A 13,076-nucleotide genomic window follows, 5' to 3' on the forward strand; every position below is an offset into this window, starting at 1 on the left:
CAACTTCGAGAGAGGAGCAGGGAAAGAGGGAAATAATAGGGAAAAAATGTATTTAAAACTTAACTGATCATTATCTCATTGCTGTTTGTGGGACCTTGCTGTGGGTGGGGAGGGGGTCGGCAGATCTGCTTGGGGGACCCACAAGCAGTGCTGGAAAAGCACTTACCTGCTGGATCCAGCAGTTCTCGCCCCGTTTTAGCTGCCGGATTTCCAGAGCCCTGGGCAACCCGGCCCGCAGCCGTTAAATCTAAATGGCTGTTAAAATCTGAGGCACGCACCTCATTAACATATTATAATTTCTGACCCGCCTCTCAAGAGTGGGTTAGTTGTCCGCCCCTGTTAAACCGGAAGTAGACGCATTCGCGGTGGGTTGGAGTTGGGTTTCTCAATTTTTAAGAATTTAACCCCGCCCGCCCCTCTCCGCCCGTCCTGGGTGGGTTAAAATTGCCCCCTCATTCTCCACACCTTCCTGCCCACTGTTTGCAGTTCTCTATCCTGATGCTATTTCTCTCTGTCTTGCATACTGGAGGTAGAATCGCATGTGTATGTATACTAGAGTTTGTCCCTGTCCCACACTCTCAGGGTTTCAGTGGCCAATTCTAGTGCCGCAAATGCTGCCTTGGCGGAGATCAGCTAACTCAATACATACTAAGGAAAGGATCTTGGATCTAGAAATTGATATACAAAAGAATGCTTCATTGTTACAATTCAATTGGAGGTTTGTTGGAAATTTAGGATCTGATTTTCCTGTCAATAATGAGCAGAAACCTGTCTTAACCCTTTATGTAAACCACAATAGGCACAGGCACAGTCTTTCCATGTAAATGAGATGAGAGGAGGAGTCCTCTTCTGTATTGATTAATACTATGTCCAACAGTATAACTACTGTTAGGGGGCCTATAAACCACTCCCACCAGTGTTTTATGCCCCTTGTTATTTCTTATCTCCACCCATACTAATTCTACTTCCTGATCTTCCGAATCAAGATCCGTTCTCACTACTGTCTTTATGCCATCCTTTATTATCAGGGCTACAACCCCTCCTTTTCCATTTTGCGTATCTTTTCGAAAAGTCAAGTACCCTGGAATATTTAGTTCCCAACCTTGGTCACCCTGCAACCATGTCTCAGTAATAGCTACTAGATCAAACCCATTTATCTCTATTTGTGCCATTAATTTGTCTATCTTGTTATGACTGCTTCGTGCATTCAGATGGAGCACCTTTAATTTTAACTTTTTACTATTTTCCCCTGATTTGACCTTATTCACTGATTCACTATTACCGTTAAACTCAGTGGGCTAGAAAGTCAGCCATGTAGCGCCCGTTGTTTCGGCGCTAAGCAGCCTCCCGAAGTTGCAAAATGACATCCGGGATGCACCGGACGCCATCTTGGTAAAGGGGTTTGCGCAGGCACAGATAACGAACACCAGCAGCATGTAAAGTAAAGAGAATATGTGTTAGATCAGTGTGCAATGCTGATTTAAAGGCACAGACACCATTTGGCACTTAATGTTGTAGCCAATGCACTGCCTTAACCACGACCAGTTAAACATATCCCAGACGGCCTGGAGGATCCCACACCAGCACTATTTAAAGGGACCATGCAGGATTTATAGGTTAGTTGCTGAATTACTGCTTCTGCTGCTGATGCATTTGTACCTGATGCATATGTTCTTATGTTCTTAGGAACAGGATTAGGTTCAGGGAGGGGTTTAGATTCAGGGTCGGGTTTAGATTCAGGGTCGGGTTTAGATTCAGGTACGGGTTAGATTCAGGTACGGGTTAGATTCAGGGTTGGGTTTAGATTCAGGTATGGGTTTAGATTCAGGTATGGGTTTAGATTCAGGTATGGGTTAGATTCAGGGTCGATTTAGATTCAGTGTGGGGTTTAGATTCAGGGTCGGGTTTAGATTCAGGGTCGGGTTAGATTCAGGTACGGGTTAGATTCAGGGTCGGGTTAGATTCAGGGTCGATTTAGATTCAGTGTGGGGTTTAGATTCAGGGTCGGGTTCGATTCAGGGTCGGGTTTAGATTCAGGTACGGGTTAGATTCAGGGTCGGTTTAGATTCAGGGTCGATTTAGATTCAGTGTGGGGTTTAGATTCAGGGTCGGGTTTAGATTCAGGGTCGGGTTTAGATTCAGGGTGGGGATTAGAATCAGGGTCGGGTTTAGATTCAGGGTTGGGTTTAGATTCAGGGTCGGGTTTAAATGAAATGGGAGGAGGAGTCTCCAGCCCTCCTGCCTCATCCTCCTTCAATGGTGGGGGCCCCCATTTGGAGGGGCACTCAGAAGAAGTGGGCCTTAAGCGCTCGTAACCAAAAGATTGGAGAGGGGCAGGCAGTAGCCCAGCAAGGAAGCCACTTCTTTTCAGGGACGTTGGGCCAGGGATCAGCCAGAGGTCATCTGGTTGTTGTTTTGGGGCAGTCGGTGAACTATCCTGATCAAGGCAGCCACTGCCACCGCTGCAGGTTTCTTAAGCTTGCAGAACCAGCTGACATTCTTGTCCTTTGTCGGGAGTGTAAGCGGGCTATGGAAATGACCCAGCACTCCCCGCCTCCTCAAAATCAGGCATTTTAAGGCCTGAACAACCACAATACACTTCAGCTGCGCCTGTGGTGGGGGAAGAGAAAGAGAAAAATCTAAAATATACCCTTTAATGTTTGGTATGCTTTAATTCTTTGATCCTTTCTTTAAGATTATACCAATCAATGATGAACCTCCAGAGCTACAGCCACATTTAAAATCTGGACTACAATGTCCCGAAGGAGAAAAGGTCACCATTACCTCAGAATACCTTTACGCTACAGATATTGACAGCGATGACATGAAACTAACATACATGATCGCTCGTTCACCGTCCTATGGAGTGGTACAAAGAAATGATGTCATGGTGGACAAATTCTCCCAACTGGATATCATCCATGGGTTAATCTCCTACTTTCACACTGGTAAGAATATTGCAATTTGGTACTGTTGATTTTAACTAGAAAATGAATGAGCTAAATATTATTCTATTTGCTTCACAGATTTAATTGCTTAATAGCGAGTAATATTTTCTCAGAGGTTTTCCTTCTAACTTTTTAATATATTTTTTTACAAACCAAAGCATGGAAGAGTACAGGGGTAAATTTCCAACATGAATTCATAACGCAGCCATGCATCTGATGCCAATCGGTTGGAAAATCTTGCAAGGAGGCCTTTGGCCTACTCTATGCCTGAATCGTCCGGCCTGTGATTTTCCAGCTGGATTAGTGCTGTTGTTTGAGGCCTATGAGAACCTCAAATAGCCTACAAAAATTATGAAAATGAAGGAGCCTGTAAAATGCAGAGACACCACTTTAGGCACCAAATAAATGTTCTTGGAGAAGTAACTTCCTGGTCTTAAAGTTTATCTTCCTTCAATCTGTGCTTTGGGATTGTTCTGGAAATAATTGCATTTTTGATTCTTTTGGATTTTTTTTGCATTTTGTCTGGTGCACTGGTTTAATGTTTAGTTTTTGGCTCTTTTCTTGCATTTTTATTTGTGTGCTTTTCCACATTTTAGCATTTCCAGAAATTTTAAAAATCTTTTTAAGCACCCAAATTTGTTTAGGAAGGGCATTTCTCTGGGATTTCCTCAACTCCTCAGAAAGCTACAGGACAAGAAGTTGTTGCAGGAAACACTTAGCAAATTTGGCAAACTTTCTGAACATGGAAACTGTTCTACCTGCTCTACCACTTCTTCCCAGACAGAGTTTTGAAGAGGGTGCCTCTCTGACCCAAAGAAGGCAATGCTGTTTTGCTGCACCTCCTTCCACATGACCTCCAGGGCTCTTTTAGTAAAGAAATCAGTTCTACCTCTTCCCCTTAGCCAATGCTTGCAATCCAGTTAAAGGAATTCCTGCAGCAAGATTCAAATCACCAAAATCTGTGCGTTCCCCTTTAAGGGATAGCAGCCTCCATGCTTCCTGTGCAGGCCTAATCTATGCAGAGAGCACAGAATGATATGTTAATGAGCGGGATTTACAAATCCACTCAAAGTCTGTCGAGTGTGCTTGGGATGTTGGTTTTGGTTGAGAATATCAACTCTATAAAGACTTACTAATATGTTAATCATTTTTTTCTTTCATTCCAGGAGGTGAAATAGGTTACAGTTCTTGCATGGACACTGTAACATTAATTGTCTCCGATGGAGAAGCAGGCACAGCAGATAGCTGCTGTTATGATGGACCTCTTCCACCACCAGTGCCACTCCATGGCTCTCTCCCTTTCTATGACCTTAACATCACTGTAATGCCAGTCAACAATCAACCTCCTACAATTAAAGTTGGTTAGTCAACAGTCTTGTATATCTGTATATACTACAAGTATCTCAAGGTGGATTGGTTGGTGTAGCGTGTTAGAATACAGGGGCATAAAGTCAACATTGTTGTGCTCATCATAGCATTTAGTTTTTCTTAAATGATTCCATGGTTTTTGCTTCCACTATTCTATCTGGAAGTGTATTCCATGTGTTGATCACTCTGTGTGTGAAGAAGAACTTCCTGATATCAGTGTTAAATTTTTATTCTACTAGCTTTAACCTGCATCCTTTGTCCTACTTCATAAGAACATAAGAAATAGGTGCAGGAGTAGGCCATATGGCCACTTGAGCCTGCTCCGCCATTCAATAAGATCATGGCTGATCTTCGACCTCAACTCCACTTTCCCGCCCGATCCGCATAATCCCTTGATTCCCTTGGAGTCCAAAAATCTATTGATCTCAGCCTTGAATATACTCAACAACTGAGTATCCACAGCCCTCTGTGGTTGAGAAGTCCAAAGATTCACAACCCTCTGAGTGAAGAAATTTCTCCTCATCTCAGTCCTAAATGGTCGACCCCTTATCTTGAGACTATGCCCTCTAGTTCTAGACTCTCCAGCCGGGTGAAACAATTCTCAGCATCTACCCTGTCAAGCTCCCTCAGAATCTTATATGTTTCAATGAGATCACTTCTCATTCTACTAAACTTCAGAGAGTATAGGCCCATTCTACTCAATCTCTCCTCATAGGACAACCCTCTCATACCAGGAATTAATCTAGTGAACCTTCGTTGCACCGCCTCTAAGGCAAATATATTCTTCCTTCGGTAAGGAGATCAAAACTGTACACAGTACTCCAGGTGTGGTCTCACCAAAGCCCTGTACAATTGCAGCAAAACTGCCTTACCCTTGTACTCCAACCCCCTCGCAATAAAGGCCAACATACCATTTGCCTTCCTAATTGCTTGCTGTACCTGCATGTTAACGTTCTGTGTTTCGTGTACAAGGACACACAAATCCCTCTGAATACCAACATTTAATAGTTTCTCACTATTTAAAAAATATTCTGTTTTTCTGTTCTTCCTATCAAAGTGAATAACCTCACATTTCCCCACATTATTCTCCATCTGCCATCTTCTTGCTCACTCACTTAACCCCCTGTCTATATCCCTTTGCAGCCTCTTTGTGTCCTCCTCACAGCTTATCCTCCCACCTAGTTTTGTATCGTCAGCAAACTTGGATACATTACACTCGGTCCCTTCATCTAAGTCATTAATATAGATTGTAAATAGCTGAGGCCCAAGCACTGATCCTTGCATCACCCCACTACTTACAGCCTGCCAACCTGAAAATGACCCATTTATTCCTACTTTGTTTTCTGTCCATTAACCAATCCTCTAACCATGCTAATATATTACCCCTAACTCCATGAGCCCTTATCTTGTGTAACAACCTTTTGTGGGGTACCTATCGATGCCTTTTGAAAATCCAAATATACTACATCCACTGGTTCCCCTTTATCTACCCTGCTAGTTACATCCTCAAAAAGCACTAATAGATTTGTCAAACACGATTTCCCTTTCATAAAACCATGTTGACTCTGCCTAATCATGTTATGATTTTCTAAGTGCCCTGTTACCACGTTCTTAATAATGGATTCCAGCATTTTCCCAACGACTGATGTCAGGCTAACTGACCTGTAGTTTCCTGTTTTCTCTTTCCCTCTTTTCTTGAATAGCAGGGTTACATTTGCTACCTTTCAATCCACTGGGGCCGTTCCAGAATCTAGAGAATTTTTGAAGAAACCAATGCGTCCGCTATCTCTGCAGCCGCCTCTTTTAGAACCGAGGATGTAGGGCATCAGGTCCAGGGGATTTGTTGGCTTTTAGTCCCATTAATTTCTCCAGTACTTTTTCTTTACTAATCTTAATTACTTTAAGTTTTTCACTCTCATTAGACCCTTGATTCCCCACTATTTCTGATATTTTTTTGTATCTTCTACTGTGAAGACAGATACAAAAAATTTGTTTAAGTTCTCTGCCATTTCCTTCTTCCCCATTATAATTTCTTCTGTCTCTGCCTCTGAGGGACCCATGTTTACTTTTGCTACTCTCCTTTTTACATACTTGTAGAAGATCTTACAATCTGTTTTTATATTTCTTGCTAGTTTATTCTCATATTCAATTTTCTCCCTCTTTATCAATTTTTTGGTCCATCCTTTGCTGGTTTCTAAAACTGTCTCAATCCTCAGGCTTACTACTCTTCTTAGCAACATTATAAGCCTCTTTTAATCTAATACTATCCTTAACTCCTTTAGTTAGCCACAGATGGATCACTTTTCCCATGGAGTTTTTTGTTCTTGGTGGAATATATATTCGTTAAGGGTTATGAAATATTTCTTTTAGTGTTCGCCATTGCTTATCTACCGTCATATCTTTTAATCTAATTTCCCATTCAACCTTAGCCAATTCGCCCCTCATACCTATGTAATTGGCTTTGTTTATGTTTAAGTCTCTAGTTTCAGACTTAATGGGCGTCATTTTAGCACCCGCTATCGGGTGCGTTCCTGGCGGGGGGGCTCCGAAAATCGGGAAATCCCGGAGCAGGACCGGAGCCCGCCCTGAACCCGCACACTTCCGGGTTCCCCGCTGACGCGCTGGTGTGCGCGCGCAGCCCCCGCTGGTGGGAATCCCGCAGGCAATTAAAGCCAGCGGGATGCCACTTGAAAGTATTTATTTAGGTATTTCAGGTCATTAACTGACCTGATTGAGGGATTATGTGAGGAGAGGTGGGATATTAGAACAAACTGGGACTGTTTCCCACACTGGGGGAAACACTCCCAGGTCAAATGGACGTGTTGCAGCTGTCAGCCTGTGGCAGCTGCAAAGGTCCATTTGACAGGTGGTGGGGGGAGACCCTCACCCATTGCAGGAGGCTACTCTGTCACTTGGGACAAAGTTTGGCTTCCACCACCCTCCTCCTGACAGTCAAAGTCACCAACCTGCACACTTACCCCGGGGTCCGGAGACATGTACCTACTTTGCGGACCCCCTCAGATGTACATCTTGCGGATGGGGGCCGCTGTAGCTGCAGTCATGACCTCCTCGGAGGGCGAACAGCCTCACCAGCCTCGCCATCCACGCCGTCCACCTCTGACACGTGGAGCTCCACAACAGAGTGCTGTGACACATCCACCTGCACAGCAGGAGGGAGGGCTACCGCAGAGAGAGATGCGTCGCAGAGGGCACTAACCTCGCCACAGGGTCCACAGACCGAGGCTCAGCCTCCTGGACCTCTCTGAGCAGCAGTGCACACGGAGGCTCAGAGTCACTCGACATGTAGTCGTGGACATCTGCAGCCTCTTTCATGCCGAGCTGCTCCTGGCTGGCCCGAGCACCATCTTCTTACGTGTCGCTGTCAAAGTCACCACTGCCCTCAACAACTTCTCCTCCGCATCCTTCCAGGGTGCAACCGGGGACATCGCTGATGTCTCTCAGTCGTCTGCGCAGAAGAGCCCTGCAAATACACCTACACCCACTCTGCAGTGACACAATGGGTGGCATCAGTTGTGGGTCCTCATAGTGATCCTCAGGAGCAGGCATTATTGCACAAACCAGACAGGATTCGCGAAGACATGGCAGTAGTGGTGCCAATATAATATGTAATGTGAGTTGGTTCAGAAATTCAATATAAGTAACACCCATGACAAACCCTCAAACACATATGTGATGCATGCCCTGTGGCTGCAGCACAGGTAGTGGCAGGTTGAGCGAGGCTGGCCGTGAAAGAGATGCACGAGAGGGTGAGTATGAGATAGAGCCATGAGATTGTATGAGGATTGGGTTGAGTGGTAGTGGCGGGATGAGTACTGGCGAGGTGAGTAGGTGCAGGTAAGATGAGGATGAGGTTTGAGTGGGTATGAGGGGTGATGTGACAGAGTAGTGTTGGCAGTGCTGAAGGAGATGTGGGGTGGGGGCAGTGATGTGGCAGACGGAGTGTAGGGGAAAGACTACGTGTACTCACTTTGGCTGACCTACTGAGGTCATTGGAGCGCCTCCTGCACTGTATGCAGGTGGGTGATATGTTGGTTGCGCTGGTGATCTCCTCTGCCACCTCGAGCCAGGCCTTCCTGGTGGCAGAGGCAGGCCGCTTCCTCCCGCCCGCCGGGAGGAAGATCTCTGTCCTCCCCCTCCTCCTCACCCCTTGTATTGATACCTGGAGTGAGGTATCATTAAACTGGGAGCAGCCTTCCCCCTGGGCTGCTCCATGCTGTAATTTTTTCTATTTGTTGCAGCATCTGTCAGTGGAGGACTGCCCCTTTAAATAGAGCGCCTCCAGCTGACAGATCTTACTGCGCATGCGCAGCCCACTCGACGCGCAGATCAGCAGTGGGGAACCCGGAAGACCAGGTAAGTGGATCCAATTAGTGGATTGTCTGCTACAATCGCGCGGGAAGTTGACTAATTTCACCGGGCGGTTGGAGCCACCCCCGCCGAGAACCCGCAGCCCTGCTAACATCGGGCCCAATATGTCTCTCTCGAACTCAATGTGAAATTCTGTCATATTATGATCACTCTGCGCCAGAGGATCCCTTACAATGAGATTATTGATTAACCCTGTCTCATTACACAAGACAAGATCTAAAATAGCCTGTTCCCTGCTTAGTTCCATGACATATTTTTCTAGGAAACAATCTCGAATGCATTCCATGAACTCGTCCTCCATACTACTTTTGCCAATTTGATTTGTCCAGTCTATATGAATATTAAAGTCCCCACGATTATTGCATTACCTTTGTTACAAGCTCCTCTTCTGTATTGATTAATACTATGTCCAACAGTATAACTACTGTTAGGGGGCCTATAAACTACTCCCACCAGTGTTTTATGCCCCTTGTTATTTCTTGTCTCCACCCATACTGATTCTACTTCCTGATCTTCCGAATCGAAATCCGTTCTCACTACTGTCTTTATGCCATCCTTTATTGTCGGGGCTACTCCCCCTCCTTTTCCATTTTGTCTGTCTTTTCGAAAAGTCAAGTACCCTGGAATATTTAGTTCCCAACCTTGGTCACCCTGCAACCGTGTCTCAGTATTAGCTACTAGATCAAACCCATTTATCTCTATTTGTGCCATTAATTTGTCTATCTTGTTATGAATGCTTCGTGCATTCAGATAGAGCACCTTTAATTTTAACTTTTTACTATTTTCCCCTGATTTGACCTTATTCACTGATTCACTATTACCGTTAAACTCAGTGGGCTAGAAAGTCAGCCGTGTAGCGCCCGTTGTTTCGGCGCTAAGCAGCCTCCCGAAGTTGCAAAATGACATCCGGGATGCACCGGACGCCATCTTGGTAAAGGGGTTTGCGCAGGCACAGATAACGAACACCAGCAGCATGTAAAGTAAAGAGAATATGTGTTAGATCAGTGTGCAATGCTGATTTAAAGGCACAGACACCATTTGGCACTTAACATTGTAGCCAATGCACTGCCTTAACCACGACCAGTTAAACATATCCCAGACGGCCTGGAGGATCCCACACCAGCACTATTTAAAGGGACCATGCAGGATTTACAGGTTAGTTGCTGGATTATTGCTTCTGGCTGCTGATGCATTTGTACCAGATGCATATGTTCTTATGTTCTTAGGAACAGGTTTAGATTCAGGTACGGGTTTAGATTCAGGGTCGGGTTTAGATTCAGTGTCGGGTTTAGATTCAGTGTCGGGTTTAGATTCAGTGTCGGATTTAGATTCAGTGTCGGGTTTAGATTCAGTGTCGGGTTTAGATTCAGTGTCGGATTTAGATTCAGTGTCGGATTTAGATTCAGGGTCGGATTTAGATTAGAAACAGTTTAGATTCAGGAACGGGTTTTGATTCAGACGGGTTTTAATTCAGGGTCGCATTTAGATTCAGGAACGGGTTTAGATTAAGAGGTAGGTTTCAACTCAGGAACAGGTTTAGAATCAGGGTTGGGTTTTATTCAGGAGCAGGTTTAGATTCTGGAACAGGTTTTAATTTTGGGAGGGGTTTACATTCAGCGTCGGGTTTGGATTCAGGATTGGTTCAGATTCAAGATCGTGCTTAGATTTAGAAATGGTATTAGATTCAGAGACTGTTTTGAATTCAAGGCGGGGTTTAGATTCAGGATTGGGTTTAGATTCAGGAACTGGTTTAGATTCAGGAACTGGTTTAGATTCAGGATCGGGATCGGATTCATGGTCGGGATTAGATTCATGGTCGGGATTAGATTCATGGTCGGGATTAGATTCATGGTCAGGATTAGATTTAGGGTCGGGTTTAGATTCAGGAACTGATTTTGTTTCAGGGTCGGGTTTTGATTCAGAGAAGTGTTTTGATTCAGATTCAGATTCAGATTCAGATTTGGAGTCGGGTTAGAATCAGGGTCTCTGGAATTCTCTGCTTCTTTGGAATTCTCTACCCCAGAGGGCTGTGGAGGCTCAGTCATTGAGTAGATTCAAAACAGAGATCAATAGATTTCTAGATATTAAAGGCATCAAGGGATATGGGGATAGCGCAGGAAAATGGCGTTAAGGTAGAAGATCAGCCATAATCTTGTTGAATGGCGGAGCAGGCTCGAGGGGCTGGATGGCCTACTCCTGCTCCTATTTCTTATGTTCTTATGTACCTGTTTTTGGAGGTCTCCTATACTTGAATACTAGGTCTAGGGGACATAGCCTAACATTTAGAGTCAGGACTTGCAGGAGTGAAGTTAGGTAACGCTTCCATGTGCAAATGGTGGGAGAAGTTTGGAACGTTCTTCCACAAACGGTAGGTGATGCGAGCTCAGTTGTTAAATTTTAAGTCTGAGATTGATAGATTTTTGTTAACCGAGGGTATTAAGGGATACAGGGGCTAAGGCGGGTATATGGAGTTAGGTCACAGATCAACCATGATCTTGTTAAATGACGCTGGGGCTCAAGAGACTAAATGCCACTGCCACTCGCTGCTTCCCAATATGCGCCACCTTCTCCTGCAAGAAAGCGGGACATGTGTCAGTGAGTGTCCTGCAGGATGGTTGGGTGATGTATCTGTCATGGTTGAATAGCTGCCAGTGTGTGTGACCTGTGACTTGTGGGTGTGCGAATTGCAACTGTGGTAATGTGTGAGAGTGAGGGGAAGCATCTGATTGGAAGAGTTGAGTACTAATTGAAAGGGTTTGTTGGTATGTGGGTGATGGAGGGTGTAGTGAGTGGAACAGTGGATGCAGCTAGTGGTGCAGTTGGTAGGAGATGCCACTTGACAGTTGACCTCACTCACCTTGACCACTTGTGTCAAAGCATTGAACTTCTTCCTGCACTGCATCTATATTTGTGGTACTATGTGCCTGGCATTGATTTCGTCCCCGACTGCCTCCCACTGCCCTGGAGGGCCTCTTGCCCACCTGTGGATACAGGATGCCCCTCCTGCTGTCCACCTCTTGCACCAAGGCCACTAGTGCATCATCAGAAAACCTTGCTGCACACTCTCTCGCAGGCCTGCTACAAACTCAGATCTGCAGACTGGAGAGGTCTGGCATACAGATTGGAGGATGTGGCACTTAGTAATGCGCAACCTTTATTCAATGTTTTAACATAACGCAACAGTTTGTAAACATAGGGACAGGACCTGCATCTGTGTTTTACGTGTGCGATGTCTGATCTCCGTTCAAACTCCATTTTTTTTATTCGTTCATGGGATGTGGGCATCGCTGGCAAAGCCAGCATTTATTGCCCATCTCTAATTGCCCTTGAGAAGGTGGTGGTGAGCCCCCGATATGTGGACCCGTATCTTATTTTTTGCAAATAAAAGTGCAGGCTGCCTTTTAGAGGTGCAGCCTGCCTTTAAGAGGTGCGACCAACTCACCCGAGATCTGCTCCCCCCCCCCCTTGCTGGTGAGAAGTGAAAAGAATGGAGAATATGGAGGGAAGAACGCAGCTAGGGTTCCACGCTGCGCATCTATCAGGTAAATCAAGTTGCAGCACCTATCCAACGTGCTGGCTGTGTAGGTACCACCGGACGCAGGCTGATCACGCACCCCGATTCAGGGGTTCACCAATTTAACCCCCAACATCCCTCCTGACACTCTCTGCTTATCTTTACCCAAATTGCTACACTGCTGTATGGCCTTAACTTTTCTCTTTAGATTTATAAATTTACCCTTACCTGAACCCTCCCCCTCCTTGACCTTTTTTTAAAAGTTTATAGCCCTATCTACAGCCCCAGTTATTCGATTCGCCAGGACACTGATCCCTGCCCGACTTAAGTGGAGCCCATCCCAACAGAACAGCTCCCTCTTTCCCCAGTACTGGTGCCAGTGCCCCATGAATTGAAACACCTGTCTCCCACACCATTCTTTGAGCCATGCATTCTCTGATCTGTTTGTCCCTATGCCAATTTGCACTTGGCTCAGGTAGTAATCCAGAGATTATTACCTTTGAGGTTCTGCTTATTAATTTGGACCCTAGATCCTCAAACTCCCTCAGCAGAACTTCATTCCTAATTCTACCTATGTCATTGGTTCCTACATGGACCACAAAAACTGGATCCTCCCCCTCATGCTCCAAATTCTTTTCCAGCTGTGAGGAAATATCCTTAACCCTGGCACTGGGCAGGCAGCACAGCCTTCGGGACTCCCAGTCACGGCTGTAGATAACAGTTTCTCATCCTTGTTTTCGACTAGGAACGGACAGTATCAGGCCAAAAACCATGGCACAGGACTTACCAGCCTATTTCTGCCAATGTCTAGCCTGCTGTGATTTTGGAGCAGGCCAGGAGACAGGCAAAGCCTACTT

General features: G+C 45.4%; 1 protein-coding gene across 2 annotated transcripts in view; it reads left to right on the forward strand.

Annotated features, from left to right (window-relative positions):
- Window positions 1–13,076, forward strand: part of frem1b (Fras1 related extracellular matrix 1b) — a 150,645-nt gene that overhangs the window by 49,078 nt on the left and 88,491 nt on the right. For both annotated transcript variants that reach the window (XM_067990288.1, XM_067990287.1), the window contains exons 15-16: window positions 2,696–2,948; window positions 4,115–4,309. In XM_067990288.1, the coding sequence (XP_067846389.1) occupies window positions 2,696–2,948; window positions 4,115–4,309 (448 nt within the window). The remainder of the gene's footprint in view (window positions 1–2,695; window positions 2,949–4,114; window positions 4,310–13,076) is intronic.

This window comes from Heptranchias perlo, chromosome 9 (assembly GCF_035084215.1).
Source record: "Heptranchias perlo isolate sHepPer1 chromosome 9, sHepPer1.hap1, whole genome shotgun sequence".
Classification (NCBI taxonomy): Eukaryota; Metazoa; Chordata; class Chondrichthyes; order Hexanchiformes; family Hexanchidae; genus Heptranchias; species Heptranchias perlo.